The 16,338-nt window shown below is 43.9% G+C and overlaps 2 protein-coding genes across 2 annotated transcripts; one reads left to right on the top strand and one right to left on the bottom strand.

The window, feature by feature from the left end:
• Nucleotides 1-654: 654 nt before the first annotated feature.
• Nucleotides 655-4,894, bottom strand: LOC134367970 (grpE protein homolog 1, mitochondrial-like). The gene is given in 6 exon segments (XM_063084609.1): nucleotides 655-761; nucleotides 764-1,310; nucleotides 2,557-2,625; nucleotides 2,937-3,013; nucleotides 3,454-3,667; nucleotides 4,829-4,894. Coding segments are annotated over 6 exon segments (1,080 nt in total).
• Nucleotides 4,893-5,930, top strand: LOC134367663 (melanoma-associated antigen B10-like). The gene has a single exon (XM_063084408.1). It carries the CDS (start codon nucleotides 4,893-4,895, stop codon nucleotides 5,928-5,930), a length of 1,038 nt encoding a protein of 345 aa, XP_062940478.1.
• The last annotated feature ends 10,408 nt before the right edge of the window (nucleotides 5,931-16,338 follow it).

Here is a 16,338-nt window from a genome sequence, read left to right as displayed (position 1 = left end):
AGACCCACGAGTTGCTTCCCATTTGCTTCTGTGATTAATAGAACTGATATCAATGTCACAGAACATCAATTCTTGGCCAAATTTCTCTGTTTTATTACAGAAAAGATGTAGAAAAGTGCAAATTGAATTAAAGTGGAAAGAATCTGATGATTAAAAATTTCATAAATATTGTTGATATTATTCTACTTCAATAATGTTGTACCAATTTATAGTCTCACCTATTAACGTATGTGAATACATTAAGCTCTCTTAGGCATTTTATTTTATCGTCCTTTTATTTATTTATAATTATTTTTATTTATTTATTTTTCCTGAAGATTTTTTATTAAAATACTTGGACATCACCAGAGTTGAGCAAGTTATTATTCATGCTACTCTGGAAGTCCTGTAGTGTCCCCTTGACTCTCTTCTGTAAGTAGGTGGGTCTATTAAACATGCAGCACTAAAAATCAGTTACAGACTCAGACTCCCAAACTAGAGTTCATTAACACAACTGAGCAACTGGTTCAATTTCCAGTTTATCTACCAGGTTCTTAAGCTTTCCAACAAGGTTGGGGAAAGGATCAAACGTATTCTTAGATGAGAAAAGATGAAGCAGCCTTTCAAGAGTTATAGCAAGTGACTTAAAAAAACAAAAATCTGTGCAGGAGGCAGCTAAGCTTCCTTCACCACCCATACCAGGGCAGGTCTCAGGGTGCACTCCTGCAGCTTGTACCCCATCTTGCTAGCTAGTGCCACTGTGCCTCGCTCCTTCCTCTCATTGGCATGTGGAATAAGGCCTCGTGTTCATAAGGGTCAAACTTGGCTCCAACAGGGTTCACCTCGAGTAAGCTAAGCTTTGTGAACACCTTCTGAATCTGGACTTGAGTCATTACGAGCCCCTCATAGAGGTTCTTCAGGTGAGGATTAGAGTCTTCAATCTCTTCTTTCGAAACACACTGTGTTGCCTTCTCCAAAATGTCTACAACCTCCAACAAGTCCTTGCAGAAGCCCTGAGTGCCAGATAATTTTGCCTCCTCCACCAATTGTTGGCTCCTCTGCCGCAAGTTCTCAGTATCTGCCAAAGCTCGCTGATATTTTTCCATCGTCACTTTCAGCTGCTTTTCTAACTTGACCTTCTCTTCCAGGAGGATCTTCTCTGTAGAGGGAGAGTCTGCATTCTGTTTATTTTGACACGAGCCCTCTTCCAAGTTCTGGCCATTGCTCTTTTGTTTTGTAGCCGTGCACAAGAACTTAGGAGACAGCCTGAGAGACAACGCCAAAGCCGGGAGACTGCACTGCACCAGCTTGATCACCGTGACTTCTGCTGCCTGCTGCCGTCAAACCTCATCAACCTTTGAAACTTTAGTAAAACTTGATTGAAAACATATTGTCTCACTGTTATTTTAATTTGTATTTCCTTGTTTTCTAAATAAGGTGAACAGAAAATGAACAGAATCACTCACTTATATGAAGTAAAATTTCTGCAGTAATATCTTGAGCACCTGTGGGCCCATGCTTTAGAATTCTGATTTGTCAAAAAGACATTTCTGTTTACACTGAGAAGGAAAGATTTGGTTAAAATAATCAGGTGCCAAGAAAGGGGCCCAGAGAGGGAAATCACAGTTAGTGAGGAACATCAGGAGGACTGGGACAAAGAACAGTCTCCAGAATCCATGAGAGAGATCACAACCTAAACCAAGTGCAGAGAGCCAATGGAATATGGTAGTCAGAGATCTGTATCCAGAGTTCAGCATGGGGCAGAAAAGGGACCAGAAGGACAGCAGGTAGGGAAACTGGTGGTGTCTTGGACAACTTTCGTGAATAGGTTTGGGAATCACTGAAGCATCATTATGAGCACGAAGTCGTAGGGCAGATGTATTGAGTGAATGGAACAGAGGCATGCCCAGCACCCCACCCTCCCTTAATGACCCCACCCACTTGTCAGGCAGAGTATAGCTAGCTCCTCTGCATCACATAGTGATGAGATTAATAGATTCTTGGACAGCTACATCTCTTCACTGCTCTAGTGGTTCAGTGCATGCTTGCCAGTGTGTGAGGGCTGAGAGCTGCCTTGATGCCAGATAAGAAAAGATATTTCTTCCCCTGTGGATATGGTTGTACTGAGGAGTAGTGGAAGCAGGGTGCAGTTGCAAGGAGGGGGATATGGAAGGGGGAATTCCCTGAAGCTAATTACATCACTGACTTTGCAAGAAAAGGGCTGGTTGGGGACATGTCTTGAGAGAGGATCTAGATAATATCCCCAGCTCGGATTGCCTCCCATTGTTCCTGACTTCATTGCAGAAAAGAGGGCAGTCTTTTTTGTGGCTGTGTCTGTTGCCACCAGACACAGAGGTTGTTCTTCAATGCAAACATTTCCAGGGTAGATGAAGAACCAGTGTAGATGTTGCAGTTCCTTGTTAAATTGACTGGGGGTGACAGGTATTTGTGGAGTCCAAATCCCTATCTTCGTTACTATTATAACTCTGACTTAGTTGAATTGAAAATTAAGATGAAAAGATTCTGTGCTAGCTAATCCCAGAGTTATCACATAATCTATAGTGAGATTTATATCACCTTTGACTGTGTGGCGAGGATTTGGGACCAGATGTCATCCTCATTCTCACAGTAAAAGGGGTCCGAGACCTTAAGAGAAAAGTGAAGACCCTGAGGACGTTCTGAAAGAATTGCCCACCCCAATAGAGAGCCCTACCCTGCCATTAGCTCTTCTAAATCCATGCCCGGATAGTAAGCCCAGGTGCTCCTCACGTCACCCTCTGGAGACTGGGATGGGGGATTGTAAGGCGGGCTAGTTTGGGAGGAAGGGCTTGGATTAAAGCTGGCTGACTCAGATAAGGAGAAGGAGAAATCCCAGGCTTCCCAAGAGTCAGTGAAAGACCCCTATAGGAGTTGCGACAAAGTCCAATTCTACCACAAAACAGAGGCCACCCCCTCACCCGTAAGAGCACACTCATGCTCTCAGCCCTGGGAGGCCCATAGGGGTGTGGCTGGAATCGGCTTCCCCAACTTTTCCCTGTGAATTCTCAGAGAAGAGAAGGCATTGTTCTCGGCAGTTCGACATCAGGTCAGCGGAGGAGAAATTTCCAGAAGAGTTCCAGACCCTGTCAGGAATTAAGGTAAAGTCCCTGAAAGAGGTATGACGGCACCCCCTACGCCAGAAAAGAGGCTGGCTGGCAGAACCCTACACCTCATGTAAGCCCCGGCAGGCCCTGGACGGGGTGTGCTTGATGCAGTGCCCTTTGAATTCCCGAGATGAAGGGAGGTAACAGCATTGCACTAGCCTTTGGCATCAGACCAGGAGAGGGCGGCATTCCAGGCCTTCCCGCAGTGCAGGTGAAGTCCCTGAGTCACCTGAGGGAACTATCCGCCTTAGATCCAAAGGGCCCCGCGGAACTCAGGCTCCTACTTTCAGGCCTGATAAGCTCCTTATGGGAGTAGCCGGATGTAACGTACCCTGCGTTCCACCTCTGGCGTCAGGGAAGTGAAAATAATTGGTGCTAGGTAAGTCAGGAGGCTCTGCCAGGAAGTGAGGTGGGACCCTTTGTGACAAGGTGCGAGGGTCCTCACTATCCAGGTGAGAGGGCGTGTAACGCAGCGCCCCACCCCTGCGGTGAGCTGTGGCAGACCTCCGACAAAGAACACAGATACAGCACTCTCTGAAGTCCCCCTTTGAAGATTAAAGGAAGGGACAGCATCAGACCGGAGTTACGGCCTCAGGCTAGCAGATGGAAGAGTCCCAGACCTTAAAAGAAGCAAAGGTGAGGATCTGAGTGAGACTTATGGGAACCACCCACCCCAAAAGAGTGCGGTTTCCTCGAGAGTCCCGCCCCTGCTCTCAGCCCAGGGAGTCCCCAGGTGGAAGTGGCTGGATGTGACACATTGTGAATTCCATTACTGGCTTCTCAAAAATGTGAAGGGCTTTACGTTACCACAGGGACTGTTTACAAGGCCTGCCAAAAGGAAATGTAAAGAACTTGAGTGAAGTTTGAGGGGCCCTCCATCCCAAAAGACATAGGCCCCTGTCAGATTGCTGACAGGCCTTAGATAGGGATGCCCTGATGGAGCACACTCTTAATTCTCCCGGTGAGAACTCACCTGACCAGAGTGTCAGCCTCAGGCCAGCAGAGGAGTTCCAGGTCCCAACAAGAGCAGAGGAGCGGCTCCTGAGTTCTGAGGGAACCATCCACTCCAGATCAAAATGGGCTGTGGGGTAGATTTGTTAGGCTGAGGCCTCTGTACTTCCTCCAGGTGGATCTCAGGGATATCAGGGCCTTGTTCTGAGGGAATAGATCTCAGGTCAGCAGAGGATGGAGTCCCAGGCCCTACCAGAAACCAAGATGAGTGAGGAATGCGACCCCTACCTACCCCAGGATAGAGAGAGTTCCTCAGCGCTTTTCCATTGCTGTCTTCCTGGGTGTCTCCAGGCAGGTGTGGTCAGATGAGGTTCTTCTTCAGTTTCTCCTCCAGTATAGATGAGAGATGAGGCCACTGAAATGAGGGTTCAGCCGTGAAGTGGTAGAGCAGAGGGATCCCAGAACCTGCCAGAAATCAAGAAGATTGCCCCAGAGAGAAACCTCCTACGAAGAACAGAGGGGCCTCCACAAAGCCAGGACATGCCAGGCCTTGTTTCACCCCCACAGTAAGCCCCTGGCACATCTTGCAGGTAGTAATCTAAGACACACTCTAGTCATTTCACAGGCTACTCAGGGGATAGGCAGATCAGAGAATAGGGGCCTTGTGGGTTCCTTAAGTAGCGCACGCAGGAAAACTTGCAGAGGTTGCCATTAATAAAGCCAAAGTGATATCGTTGTGTTGAGTGGGCACATACCATCACATCCTTTCTCTTGTACCAGATCACCTTCCCTTTTGGCTGCTGCACCTGAACAGTCATCATGCCTCGAGGTCAGAAGAGTAAAGTCCGTGCCCAGGAACGACGCCGTCAGGCACGAGAAGAGACTGAAGATCCGGTGGGTGCTCAGGCCACTGTAGCAGAGGAAGACAAGTACGCACCCTCTTCTTCTGCTCGTTTCAAGGGTATTCCCCAGAGTTCACTTGCTGGGACAGCCAGTAATCCCCAAGGGCCTCGGAGAGCCCGATCTACCACTACTGCTGTAGCTGTTTCATACACAAGCTCTAATGAAAATGTCAGCAACCATGTGGAGGAAAGGCCAGGATGCACACAAGACCCAGAAGCCACAGAAAACTTCCACAGAGGCCCTGTAGATGAGAAAGTAGTTATGTTGGTACGTTACCTGCTATATAAGTATGAAATCAAAGAGCCCATTACAAAGGCAGATATGATGAGAAATGTAATCCAAATATATAAGAAGCACTTTCCTGAGATTCTGAGGAGAGCTTCTGAGCACTTGGAGCTGATCTTTGGCCTTGACATCAAAGAAGCAGATCCCAATAGGCACATCTATGTCCTCATCAACAAACTGGATATGAGCTATGATGGAAGCCTGAGTGATGACAGAGGTTTGCCCAAGACCGGCCTGCTGATGACTATCCTGGGCGTGATCTTCATGAAGGGCAATTGCGCTGCTGAGGAGCAAGTCTGGGAAGTGTTAAATATGATGAGAATATATGATGGGAAGAAGCACTTCATCTTTGGAGAGCCCAGGAAACTCATCACCAAAGATCTGGTGAAGGAAAAGTACCTGGAGTACCGACAGGTACCCAGCAGTGATCCTCCACGCTATGAATTCCTGTGGGGTCCAAGAGCCCACTCTGAAACAAGCAAGATGAAAGTTCTTGAGTTTATGGCCAAGATCCATAATACAGTTCCCAGTGACTTTTCATCCTGTTATGAAGAGGCTTTGAAAGATGAGGAAGAGAGAGCCCAAGCCAGACTCACAGCCAGGGCTAACATGAGTGCCATGGCCAGTGGACGTTCCACGGTCATGCCCAGCAGTTCCTCCCAGCTCTAGTAAAGTCTGAGACATTCCTCACTTTGTGGTTGCAGAAAGTCCATATTCCATGTAATGGAAAGTCAGGGTTGGGCTGTTGACAATATAATACGTTTGTGATCATGTTTTATGTGTTAATTTAGGTACTTTTAAAAAAAGATTTTGTTCTTTTTAATATAAGGTTAAACTAGCTTCAGAATCCAAGTTTATGAATGACATTGCACATTTTTTTCTGTATATAAGATTTAAGAATAAGCAATTTTTTATTTTGTAAATACTATTGGGATACTCTCCATCTTATTTAGTGTTTTGAAACAAGATAGCATGGCAGCAAATTAAGCACTTCCTTGGAAACATGAAAGAACTCAGCAGCGTAATAGTTGGGGTTAAGACACAGAAAAAATGTAAAATATAGGTAATGATTGCATGCCCTATTCACTTCTACTCTGATGTTGTTTAAAGTTAAAAGATATATATTTAGGTATGCTTTGATCATTTGAGAATGTATAATTAATTACATTGTTAGAAATTAGACCTCTTGCACATTGGCTCATTTATTCTTAAAACATTAATTGAGCATCTGCTCTTTGGAAGGATCTATGCTAGTACTGGTAATGTCAGGATAAACAAGATCTTCCTGTGCTCATTGAATTTTAGAGTCTAGGAGCAGATATTATTTGAGGGCACTTCAAAAAGTTCATGGAAAGATTCATATTTTCTTTTATTATTTTCCACGAACATTTTGAAGTACCTCATATAAGAAATATGGTAAGTTACAGCCTGTGACCTAAAGAACAAGTCCAAAGAAAGAGTGAGGAAGTGAGGGGTGGGTGGGGGGATGTCCAGATGACAGTATCAAGTGTAAATGCCAAGAGGCAAGTGGGTTTTTTGCCTTAGGAAACTGCAAGTTCTTCAGTGCAAGTCAATTTTAAATTAAGTTGGGTGGTGGGTCAGATGAGGATCTGAGTGTAGTGAGCAGTGGCCATGCTCTCAGAAGTTGTGTCCAGAGCAGTGGCCATGCTCTCAGAAGTTGTGTCCAGTCTTGAAAGACTAAAAGCCTGGAATGGAAAACTACTTATAGCAATTGGCTTGGGATCATGCATAAACCAGAAAGAAATCTCCACCTAGGGCAGGAATGAAAGGTGTCTTGTGCTTCCCCCACTCCAGGGCAGTTGAATACAGTGCACAAACTAGGTGTTCTATGCACATAATCTCTAATAAGTGTCAGAATAATAAGAGTAATACTATGTTGACATGGGATTCTCAGAAGCTACTCTGCTGGCACTCTTTGCTCTTGTCTGGGAAAGACAGAGACTGTCTTTGTTTCGTTTCAGAATACCAGAGACTGGGTAACTTAAAAAGAAAAGATATTTATTAACCACAGTTCTGTGTCTTTTGAGTGGGGAGTAGAATACATTGACATTTAGTTTTGCGATTGAGAAGTATTGTCTTATTCCTGGCACTTTCTAGCTTTTTGTTTAAATGCTAACATATTATTTGTTCCTTTCTTCTTTGATTATTGATCATCGATGTCTTTGGGGGTTTTTTGAGTTTGTAAGATTTAGTTTCTTTTTTAATCTTTCTCATTTGCATTTGTGTTTTACGAGTGTGTTTTGTTCTTACTTGTGAATTCATGGCAGTGATTATTGTTTTTTGGATCCTCATGCAGGACTCCTTTGAGGATTTCTTTCGGGGCTGGACATGTGGTGATGAACTCTTGCAATTTTTGTTTGTCTGAGAAATAGACTGTTCCTCTCTATTTCTTAAGGATAGCCTTGAAGATACAGTATATTTGACTGGCGGTTTTTTTCTTTTAGTATTTTGAATATGTCATTTCATTTTCTTCTTGCCTGTAGAGATTCAGTTGAGAAGTCTGCTGTTAGTCCAATGGAGGCTCCTTTATAAGTGACTTGACACTTTTCTCTTGCTGCATTTAGAATTTTCTCTTTGTCTTTGAGCTGTGCCAGTTTGACTATAATGTGTCTCAGAGAGGATCTTTTGGATTGAATCTGCTTGTGTATCTTTGAGGTTCCTGGATCTGAAGGTCTCTTTCTCTATATATACCTGGGAAGTTTTCTGTTATTATTTCATTGAATAGATTTTGACTGTCTTTACCTTTCTCCTCTCCTTCTGGAACACCCATGATTCAAATGTTTGTGTGCTTAAAGTTGTCTGCCAGTTCTCTTAGACTTTCTTCATTTTTTAACTCCTTTTTTCATTTTTGTTGTTCCTTTTTTTTTTTTTTTTTTTTTTTTTTTTGTCTGCGTGAGTTATTTTATAAAGACTATCTTTAAGTTTGGAAGTTCTTTCTTCTGCTTGTTTTAATCTGCTGGTTAAGAAGTTTTTATTTCACTGAATGTGTCTTTCAGTTCCAGGAGTTCTGTTACATTCTTTTAGAAGGTATTATTCTCTTTGTAAATGTCTTCCTTCATATGCTGGATATTTTTTCTCACTTCATGGTGTTGCCCAACTGGATCCTATCTTATCTCATGGAGATTCCTGAAGATAGTTATTAGGAATTCCTTTTCAGTCATTTCAGGGGTTTCCTCTTCTGTAGGGTCTGGTATGTGAGAGTTACTAAATCCCTTTGGCAATATCATATTTTCTGGTCCAACCCCCACCCAGATTTCCATTATCTCTATGTCGATTTCTGGTCATCTTGTAGATCAGTTGCTTCTTCTTTTACTCTGGAGTGGACTTTGAGTAGAAAGATTTTTTCTTCTTTTTCCAGGCTCCTCAAGTGACTCTTCTTGTGCCAATAATGTAAAATGTGCAGTAGGCCTCCTGCATGGTGGTTGTGAATATTATTGTGGTAGCAAGCTGTCCTTATGATGGTAGATGCTGTGGTGGTGGCTGTTTTGGACCACCTCTGCTGGAGCTGTGTGAGGCCTCCCCACTGCTGGTGGCATGGGGTCCTGCCTTCTGTATGGTTGGGAATGTGTGGCAGGGGTGGCTGGCTGGGTTTTCCACCTTCCTGGGGCCTGCCTGCTGTTAGCAGCATGAGGTCCTGCCTTCTATGCAGGTGGGGCTTATTTCTCACTGTTCTGGAGACTGGGAAGTTCAAGATTAAGGTTCCAGCATCTAGCAAGGTCCTCTTGCTGTGTCATTCCATGGGGGAAGGTGTGAGGGTGAGAGAGAAAAGGGGACTGAACTCGCTCTTTTATAATGAACCCACTCCCATGATAACAACATTAATCCATTCATGAGGGCAGAGACTTCATGGCTTTTTTTAAATTTTATTTTGTCGATATACATTTTAGCTGATTATTGCTAATCACCTCTCATTAGGCCTCATCTTCGAACATTGTTGCATGAGAAATTAAATGTTCAACATATAATTTCATGGGGGACACATTCAAACCATGTTTGAGTCCATTCCATTAGTAGGGTATTGAAAGTATGTTATCTTGAGTGTGATTTGTCTACCTCAAGGCAAAGGATAGCTGTTTTGATGGGAGTGAATGAGGGAGTCCTTGACATATTTTCTAGGAGCCTTGAGTTGCACCGGGTTAGGGAAGATTCACCCAAACCACAATCAGTCTATCTATATCTGTATGTATGTATGTATGTATGTATGTATGTATGTATGTATGTATTTGTCTATCTATCTACATCTATCCATATTCTCAAAGAGTTTCTTAGCAAGTAAGTAACTTTTACTTGCTAAGAAAAATTTTGACCGATTTGGTGTGCCATGTCCTAGAGCACTGCATGTTTTCGTGACATCTCCAGGTTAAAGAATAAATTAAAAATTTTCAGGAGAGGAGGTACGTAGTGTTTAAAACCAAAGATATAATAGTAATAACTGGTCAGGAACCCAAATACATGCCGGAACTTTGCCAAGTGCCTTGAATAAATTAGTTAAATTCCAACAGTCATACTTTGCAAGGATTACATGAGCCAGGGAGCAAGATGTCTACCTCAAGACTACTTCACAGAGAACCTGAACCTTGTAGAACTTTGCTTTTTTTCCAAGTTCATGTGGCTTATAGGAGACAGTGCTGAGACTAGACCTCAGGTCTGAATACTGCTGCAGCCCACACTTTTCCTCTCCTCTCAGCCTGAGATAGATCTTGGTTCTATTTATTCATTTCTGTTCTGACTGCTCTATGATATCTCTCAGGTGATGAAAATAGATGTTGTGGCCAAGTACTAAGATCAGGCCTAAAGAAGGAATGTGAAAATGAACATCAAATACAATTTCGGACTGCCTGTGGGCCTCATTTGCCTGAGCTCCTCCTGCCCCTAATCCTGGGGCTCCTAGATCACTGATTCTGCCCTGGTCCCAGCATTACAACCTGTCCTCTGGGTCTTCCCCACTGTGTCCACCATACTGTCCAAACTAGAACTGACCCACTGGCCAGCTCTTCACTGCATCCTTCTTTGGGGCCAGCACTCCAGGGTAACAGACAGCCCAGACTCACCTGTTTCTCCTTGACTATATTAGTCAGCTTTGTGTGGCTATCACAGAATACCTGAGACTGGGTAATTTATAAAGGACAGAGGTTTATTTGGCTTACAATTCTGGGACACATATGTCCTGCATGGGCCTCAGACTTCTTCTACTCATGGTGGAAAGTGGCAGGCAGCCGTCAAGTACAAGCAGATCACATGGCAAGAGGAAGCAAGAGAGAGAGAGGGACATGCCAGGTCTTTTAAACAACCACCTCTCCTGGGAACTAATAGACTGAGAACTCACTCACTACCCCATCCCCTTGGGAGAGCAATTAATCCATTCATGAGGGATCCACTCCCATGACTCAATCAGCTCCCAACACCGCCACATTGGGGATCAGATTTCCACATCAGTTCTGGAAGGACAATACCTCCCAACTCCATCACTGTCATAGAAGGTTCCAGCTTCCCGGGGGTCCCATCCCTCACCATGGACAGTTTCTGACAGCAACAGACCCTTCCTTGTAATTTTTAACCTCAGACAGTGAAGCTTAGACACCTCTTCATCTCCTTGGGTACCTCCACCATGCTCTCAAAGTGTTTTCAAATCTTCTGGTGAGGAGAGTCTGAATTGCTAAAGAAATTACTGGTATTATACCCTGAAACAGAGATACAATACTGAAATATAGAGTGGAAATTTTAGAAAGTAAATCAGATTAGAAACAGAGAAGGTTTTAATCTGTTGGCTTTTTGAATCTGGCTACTGAATCCATACACTAATAAGTGAGCTTAACTAAGTGGTCATAAACCAAAATCTCCCTCCTAAGGTTTAGATGAGGAAAGACCAAGGAAATCACTGTGTAGCAACCATATGCAGAGGCTGAGATCTTAAAACTCTAGTCTTCCCATGAAGCTATGGTAGATTTTATGGTTGCTGTGAGAATTACCACAAATTTAGTGTTTTAAACAGTTCACATTTATTATCTCTGTAGGGTTTATTATCTATATTTCTGTAGGTGTGAAGGATGGATTCCGTACTTAGATTTTCACAAGGCTCAAATCAAGCTTTCATCCGGCTGTCCTCTGATTGTGCAGCTATTAGAATTTCCTTCTGACCTCATTCAGTTTTTTAGCAGAATCCAGTTCTTTAAGGTCATAAGACTGAGGCCCTCTGTCTTTACTGACTGTCAGCTGGAGCTGCATAGATTTTTGAGACTTCTCTCTAGTCGCTTCATGTGAGCCCTTTCATCTGAAGTCAACAATAGCAGGTGAATCCTTCTCATACTTGGAATCTTTATATATATATTTTTACACTTGGAATCTTTCTAAATTCTCCCTCTGCTGCATCTCTTTTCTGCCACCAGCCAGAGAAAGTGCTCTGCTTGTAAATATTCATGTTCTGAGAATTGGTCTTACCTGGATAACCCAGTATAATATCTGTAAGTTTGGTTCCATATCCTAAATGTATGTGAAAAGTACCTTTGGCAATATAACATGACATATTTACTTTTCAGGGACAAGGATATGGGCATCTTTATGAAGCAATTATTCATCCTACCATCGATGAGGAAAATGTCTCCCTGGCAGACACACCAGCTATGATAGGAAAAGAAAAAAAAATCATCATCATTCTTTTGCCTCTTCTCTGTAGCTGCACAGGAGAAAATTCTACATTTTCATTGTGTGTAAAGACACCTGCACAAGATTTCAGGCACGTTCATCAGGTGGTAGGTAGCAAAGACTCACAAGCTGGGAGCTAAAAAGAAGAGGAAAATTTTCTGGCTTTTGAGATTATTGCAATGGTCAGTAGAGAAAGGTGCTGTTTGGTGACAAGTGGCAAACCATCTTTACTGAAGTTTATCAGGTCCTTTAGAAAATTGGTATGATCCTACATTTTTTAATTTGCAGAGACCCTTTATTTATTTATTTTTTTTGGTTGTGAATATTCATGAGATACAAAGCTGATTGTCACCCCTCTTGCCCAATATGTGAAGGCAAGATCTATACTGGCAGCATGCTCATTACCACAAATTGCAATTATCCCCCATTTCCCCCACCCATTTATCCCCAACCTCCCTTCTCACCTCTTCCCTCCCCACTTCACTTTGTATCCCAAGGTATGTTCTCTCCCTCTGCAAGTTGAACACACCACTGTGGTCTTTCTTTCCTTCTTTCTTTCTGTCTTAGCTCCCATTTATGAGTAAGTTCATGTGGTATTTATCACTCTGTGCTTTGCTTATTTCACTCAACATAAGTTTCTCCAAGCTCATCTATTTTGTTGACTATAGGAGAATTTCATTCATTTTTATGGCAGAGTAATATTCCATGGTGTATATATACCAAATTTTCCTTATCCAATCATGTGATCCTACATTTCAAACTGCCTGTCACATAGTATGTGCTAGAAAAATTTGGAAAATTGCAAAGCAATTTCGGCCATATCAAAAACTTCTCCAAAAAGGAAGAAGGCTTTTGTTATACAAATTATAAAAGTTGCAACTTACTGACCATCTACTATGCAAGTGTTTATGAAGAGTCTGCAAGTGCTGATCCACTCCATGTCTTGCTCTCCTTCCTGGGTAAACAGCGATACTACATTCCCAGTCCTCTTGTAGTTAGAAAGGGTCATGTGGCTACCCTTGCCATGGAAATGTGAATAGAAAAACTGTTTGTCATTCCCAGGCCAAGGCATTTGAGAGTCAGGATGCCACTTCTATGCTTCCCGGTCTATTCAGCAGTAAACAGGGAGATCCCATGTTGAGATGTGGAGCCACGTGCTGGATCCCTAGGTAATCTGACATCGAAGACCCCCCTGCCAGCCCACATCATATTTTATGTGCATAAGAAATAAACTTTCATTGTGTTAAGGCTTTCATATTTCAGGCTTGTTCTATTAGATTCACTAGTAGTGACTTTATCTGAATACTACACAGCTACTATTTCTGTTGTTATTGTTACTTAAAGGAAAACGTGTATATATTTTTGATGCTTAAATTCTAACATTATGGATATATCACAATTCCACTTCCTTACAACGTTTCTCCAAAATTCAGCCCTTGCCAGAAGTGACCAAAATTAAACACCTTGAGTCAATTATTTCTGAATATATTCTAGTTTCATTTTACATACATGTGGTGGAAAAGAATATTGTTGATTTTTAACCTGTATTTATAACGATATACATATTGTTCCCTCACTTATAAGGAGTAAAATTTCTGCAATAATATCTCGAGCACCTATGGGCCCATGCTTTAAAATTCTGATTTGTCTAAAAGACATTTCTTTCTATACTGAGAAAGAAGGATTTGGTCAAAATAACCAGGTGCCAAGAAAGGGGACCAGAGAAGAAAACCACAGTTAGTGAGGAAATCAGGAGGACTGGGACAAAGAGCAAACTCCAGAATTCATGGGAAAGGGCACAACCTTATCCAAGTACAAAGAGCCAATGGCAGATGGTAGTCAGGGATCTGTATCCAGAGTCCTGCATAGGGTAGAAAAGGGACCAGAAAGAGATTATGCAGGGAAACTGGCGGTGTCTTGGACAACTTTCATGAATAGGCTTGCGAGTCTCTGAATCATCATTGCCAGCACGAATTTGTAGGGTGATCTGAATGGGCAGATCTATTGAGTGACTAGATCAGAGGCATGCCCTACACTCCACTTTCCCTTAGAATGTCCCCTACCCACTTGTCAGGCAGAGTATAGCTAGCTCCCCTGCATCACCTAGTGATGAGATTAATGGATTCTGGGAGAGCTACATCTCTTCATTGCTCTGGTGGTTTAGCACATCCATGCCAGTGTACCGGGGCTGAGAGCAGCCTTAATGCCCGAAAAGAAAGGATATTTATTCCTCGTGGATATGCCCCTCCCAACTCTTAGGTTGAGGCTGTGCTAGTGGGTTGGGCTGGTAATTAGCAACAGTTAAAGAAGGGCAAGTAGTACCAATGAGTCATGGAAGTGGGGTGCAGCAGTAAGGAGGAGGATATGGGAGGGGGTCTCCCTGAAGCTAAATACCTCACTGACTCTGCAAGTAAAGGGCTGATTGGGGACATGTCTTGAGAAAGGATCAAGATGTTATCACCAACTCAGATTGCTCTCCATTGTTCCTGACTTATTTGCACACTGTAGAGAAGATGTCCTTTGGTTGTGTTTGGTGGCCTCTTGCTACTAGTTACTGAATGGAATAGGGGGCTGGCTCAATATGCGAACTTTAAAAAAAAATTTATTGAATCAAAATTGATTATACGTATAGTTGGGGTTCAGCATTGAGATATGTTGATCAAATCAATATTAGTAGCATGTATATTGTTGCAACCTTTTACAAAGGGGATGAAGGACCATTGTAGATGGTGTTTAATTGACTGGGGGTGACAGGTAAATGGGGGATACAAAGCTATATCTTTATCACTGTAATAAGCCCAACTTGATTGAATTATGAATTAAAAATTAGGTTCTTCATCATCAATTCTCAAAGTTATCACATGATCTGTAGTAAATGGAGCAAAATCTAGAACTGCGAAGTAAGAACTGTGGACTAGAGTGTGAGGCTGAGGCAAGCAAAGGGAGGACTCCTTTACTTCATAACAGAAGTAAAGGTGAGGACTCTGAGTGAGCACCAACCCCAAAGCAGAGGGAAAGATACAGACCTGCATCCCCGTTGTTAGCCTTGGAAATCCCCCAAAAGAGGTGGCTGGAAAGTTTCCCCTGAATTCTACCTCTGGCATTTCAGGGAAGTAAATGCCTTGATCTGACGTGGGCAGCATCACACCAGTATAAAGAGCTCCAGGTCCTGCTTGAAGTCAAGGTAAAGTCCGTAAATGAGTTTGAGGGGATCCCCACAGCAGAAGAGAATGATCCCCACAGAGTCACGCCCCTGCTGTCAGTCCTTTTAGATGCTGAGCAGGGATTGTCTGATTTTTCTGAATTTTCTCTCTGGGGGTTCAAGGAGGTGAGGGCATTTTACCCAGGTATTGGCCTCAGGGTCGCAGAGAGTTGCGTCCCAAGCTGTAACAGAAGTCAATGTGGGCACTCTGTGATCTCTGAGGAAAGCACCCACCCAGAACAGTCGGGCAGCACGGCGACCCGCACATGCTGTCATGTCTAAGAGGCTCCGTATGGCTGTGCGGCTCAGAAGCCCCTTCACTTCACCCTCTGAAAATAGGAGAGTGCTATGGGGAGGCGTTTGTTCCAGGCTGGCTAACTCAGGTCACCAGACGGAGGAGTCCCAGCCCAAGTCAATAAAAGACCTTTCTGTGAGTTCTGAGAGAATCGCTCACTCCAGACCACTGTGGGCCCTGCGGAGCCCGCCCCTTTGTCTGCACTGCTGGAGCCCGGGCAAGGTTTGCTGGAAGGGCTACGTCCTCATATCCGCCTTGAGGTCTCAGAGACGCATTGGTCTGAGAGGGGTTGTGTCAAGTTCCTGAGAGGGGCTGAGGGAGAGTTCCACATCCTGCCCGGAATGAAGTAAGGACCCTGAGTTCGGTGTGAGGGGACCGCCCACCCCAGACAGTTCTGCCCCTGCTGTCAGCTCTGACAGAACCACACAGCAATCGTTGATTTCACGGTCTCCAGGCCTCTTCTAAATTCCCACTGAGGAGACTGAGAGGGATGTGGGTATTGGACCCGGCGCAGGCTTCGGTCCCGCAGAGTCTGGGAGGAGTAAAGGCAAAGACGCTGAGTGAGGTCTGGTGAAACCAGCAACCCCAGAACAGAGGGGATTTTACAGAGACCCATCCTTACTTTCGGTCCTGAGAGGATGTGGCTGAGGGTGGATTGATGTAAGGAACCTGACTTTTGCCTCTGCTGTCTCAAAGAAGCGAAAGGCTTAGAATGTGAATGGGGTGGTGTCAACCCAGCAGAGGGATGAGTCCCAGGCAAGTCTAAGGGTCAAAGCGGAGATAATGACCCAGGTCTCAGGGAACCACCCACCTGGAACGAAGGGGAACTCACAAAGCCCCACACCCACTGTCAGCCCAGGGAGGCCAGGGGCAAGGCTGTGAGGGGAGGCACTGCCTCACACTGTAGTTGGGGGTCG

The sequence above is a fragment of the Cynocephalus volans genome, chromosome X, assembly GCF_027409185.1.
Source record: "Cynocephalus volans isolate mCynVol1 chromosome X, mCynVol1.pri, whole genome shotgun sequence".
Taxonomy (NCBI): domain Eukaryota; kingdom Metazoa; phylum Chordata; class Mammalia; order Dermoptera; family Cynocephalidae; genus Cynocephalus; species Cynocephalus volans.
Note: the sequence above shows the minus strand (reverse complement) of the source record. Positions and strands in the feature narration are given on the sequence as shown.

Bases quoted from the DNA above. Each gene is read 5' to 3' on its own strand.
- LOC134367663 (XM_063084408.1), top strand. From the start codon at position 4,893: ATGCCTCGAGGTCAGAAGAGTAAAGTCCGTGCCCAGGAACGACGCCGT.